We start from the raw sequence: 3192 nt of genomic DNA on the forward strand, positions 1-3192 counted from the left end.
AACAAAAACAAAAAAAAAAAAGAGCTGTTACCCCTTTTCACTTCTTCAGCGATATGGATGGAATATTCTGTCCCTGCTTGCTTCAGATGAATTCCTCTCCAACCCCCACAAAAACCCCCAATGAGCAAATACAGCGAGTGAAGAAAAAAAAATTAAAATAAAATAATATCACTGCAGGTTTTATAGATTTTATGTATGCACTGTAGCTGTGGGCAGCAAGGAACTTGTATCATGTTGGCAGCAGCTGATCTGGTATTAATTATTAATACTGGCAAAAAAGAACATTTCTCACCATTTCTGTTAAGCTGTGAATCTTCACACGACTCTCACAGAAAGAACCAAGTCACTCCCCACCCCCCACGCGCGCGCACACACACACACACACACACACACACACACACCACAGCACTACACAACCATTTAACCTCGTTTCTGATGAACTGACTGATGATTGACTGTGTGGGGCTTGTACCTGAGTGTTCGGTCCCAGGTTCTTCTCCCAGTGTGGGAACACATTAGTGAAGGTGAGAGGCTCAGAGCCCTCCAAAACAAGGTAGGCCTGTGGTGGCCTTCTTGGGTTGATCTCTTGGAAACAGAGAGAGAGGGGAGGCAAAAAAATTTTTAAATCCAGAGTATCAACAAGGCCTTTATTCCCATGCTGTCCCTGTCAAACATTTTCCTCTTACCTTTGCAGTACTGCAGTGTCGTCTGCATGGCACACCTCCGCTCATTATGCCAGCGGCTCCAGGCCGAAGCCGAGTTCTCCGTCTCCTCAGGCTGGCCCCTCTGCCACAGGTAAACCTCCAGGTGGTTGTCGAGCAGGAATAACGCTGGAGGACAGATGAGAGATAAGGATTACATTAGACGTTAAAGTGGAATTAGAGTTCATCAAGTTGGACCCTTTTTTTTTTCTCTTCCCAAAAGCAAAGATCAGAGCAAAGTAATAATGCAAAATTTCTCAGTTTTATCTTTGGCTCGTCATATGAAAACCCATCTCCATGAAAACTGAGCAAAATCCATGAGATGTTGCCGGTTGCTCTGGAAAGGTTGGACCTTGTGCTAAGAACAGACAAACCTGCAGTTTCCAAGGTGAATAATAAATCTTCAAGCTCAATATTAAAATTGAGCAAATTGTCTTGGTGATTAGAGGAGGAGACGACCAAAGCTTTGAGTGTTGTAGTTGCTGTACCTTTTGCATCTACTCTCACCTGGCTGTGGTGCAGAGTACAGGCTCTCCTGGACAAAGGGCATTGCCATCACTTGCCCTGGCAGCCGACTTTGACTGTGCAGCTCTTCGGCCTGAAAGCTTCCAGAGGAGGCACTCAGATGAAAGAGACGAGGTGTGAAGTTATATTTTCCTGGATCTGACAGAAGATGGATATGTAGCTTCTTATGGTTTGAATGTTTACAGGGTTGAAGAAACTGTGTTGGAAAGAACTAAAGAAAAAGGGTTGTTTTCTACCTTGCAGCATGCAGTCGTAGGCCTTCCTGTCCATCCGACCCAATGCTGTCCAGAAGTCTGCAGGCTCTGAACCTTCTTCCAGCACCTGCACCATCACAGGACTGTTTTTGCTGAGATCCAACTCTGGTGGACACCTAATACATACACACACGCGTTAACATCTCTGGATTGTACAAACCTCTGACAGCCCATCTAGTATATGCAGCTTACATTTGTGAGAGACGCTCCACTGCCCTTTTGCCGACCTCTCTAGAGCTGCTGTGAGCTTTACAACCAGTCCAAAGGTACAGCACCCCCTGCCGGCCGTTCAGCAGAACAACAGAGCCCCTGGAGCGCAGACCTGCACAGCAGCAGTCCACCTCTAAGAGAGATCCCTCCTCTGGGAGCTCCCCTCGCACATAGAACAGACGCCACTCTGCTACGACAAAGATATTAAAAGTGACATTTCAAAACAGAAGATGCAAAATGTGTCCTAAGAAAAGGGGGGGGGGGAAACCACAAACAAACACAAAACCCTGAATTAACTGGACCTGCTTTAGTGGAGGCTTCATCTCGCTTGCCCTTGTGAATGACCAGGCCTCCCTGGAAGAGCTGCAGGAAACAGGGAGGTTCTTTTCCCTGAGGTACAACCACCTTCATAAAATAAATAAAAACAATGACATCGGTCCTAATGGGGCAAAACTGGAAATGCAAGTATATAGTTCGGTAGTGGAAAAGGCTATAAAATCATTTATTACAGTAGTTTTAAAAACCCTAATTCAATATTTTAGATTTATTTGAAGTAAAAAAAAAAAAAAAAAAAACAAGACATAACACTCCTATAACTATACAGCACAAGTCATTTTACATTTCACCTTATGCTTGAAATCTGAAAGCCTCTTTCACCTGTGATCCTTCGTGTTTGTTCATCCCAATCGACAGAAAAGCAGCAGTGTCACGTCCACTGACACTGGAGTGACGGCCCTGCCACAAAAAGAAGACTGTGTGTTTTTTTTGGCCAGGACAGCCGACACTGTCCAAGCGGTTTCCCTTATCTACAACACAGAGTGAAAAATTTTATTTTTGTTAATGTTTACATTTCAGGAATTTAATTGATATGGCTGTCCAACTACAGAATAAGCTACACTTCTTAATGCATATTCCTGATGTAAAGAAAAGAAAAGCAGGGTAAAGGAATGTCACCAACCAGCAGCGTTGATGCAGTATGTCCAGCGGATGACGTAGGAGTCTCCCTCGTTAAGCTGCCCGGTGCTCTCAACAGGAATTTCACTGTCATCAAACTCCTGGACATGCCAGGTGTCCACAGCAACCGTTTTCAGTTCCATCCGACTGCCTTCCTCCAGCATGACGACTCCGTGCCCCCTCCGGATGTCGACTCCACCCAGCACATTATGGACCAATCCATCTCCTTCCAGCAGCTCGCCAGACACTAGAGCCTGGGCATCACATGGGTTCAAGACGTCTGATGATGGAAACGCAGGCTGGGATGCCTGGACTGACATGAACTGTGGAGAGGGGAGCTGAGACAGTGAGAGGAGTCCATCAGGAAGTCCAAATGGTTAGAGAAAGATTACAAAATGACCCAGATTTACATTGGTGGTGGTGGAGGGGTGGGAGACTTGTTTCAACAAGCCAAAATTCTCTGCATATGAACCCCGATCACTTTATCTACAGGGCTGATTGGAAGTGTTTTGTGCACCTCATCCTGACTATGAAACATCAAACTGAGA

At 45.3% G+C, this 3192-nt stretch overlaps 1 protein-coding gene across 1 annotated transcript in view; it reads right to left on the bottom strand.

Annotated features, from left to right (window-relative positions):
- svilc (supervillin c) overlaps positions 1-3192 on the bottom strand; it is a 22585-nt gene that overhangs the window by 1442 nt on the left and 17951 nt on the right. The window contains exons 25-32 of the mRNA XM_020605449.1: positions 2649-3020; positions 2348-2496; positions 1993-2095; positions 1673-1880; positions 1463-1596; positions 1209-1364; positions 687-830; positions 473-585 (exon numbers count right to left, since the gene is read on the bottom strand). Coding sequence (XP_020461105.1) covers positions 473-585; positions 687-830; positions 1209-1364; positions 1463-1596; positions 1673-1880; positions 1993-2095; positions 2348-2496; positions 2649-3020 — 1379 coding nt within the window. The remainder of the gene's footprint in view (positions 1-472; positions 586-686; positions 831-1208; positions 1365-1462; positions 1597-1672; positions 1881-1992; positions 2096-2347; positions 2497-2648; positions 3021-3192) is intronic.

The sequence above is a fragment of the Monopterus albus genome, unplaced genomic scaffold (assembly GCF_001952655.1).
Source record: "Monopterus albus unplaced genomic scaffold, M_albus_1.0 scaffold70.1, whole genome shotgun sequence".
In the NCBI taxonomy this organism is placed as follows: Eukaryota; Metazoa; Chordata; class Actinopteri; order Synbranchiformes; family Synbranchidae; genus Monopterus; species Monopterus albus.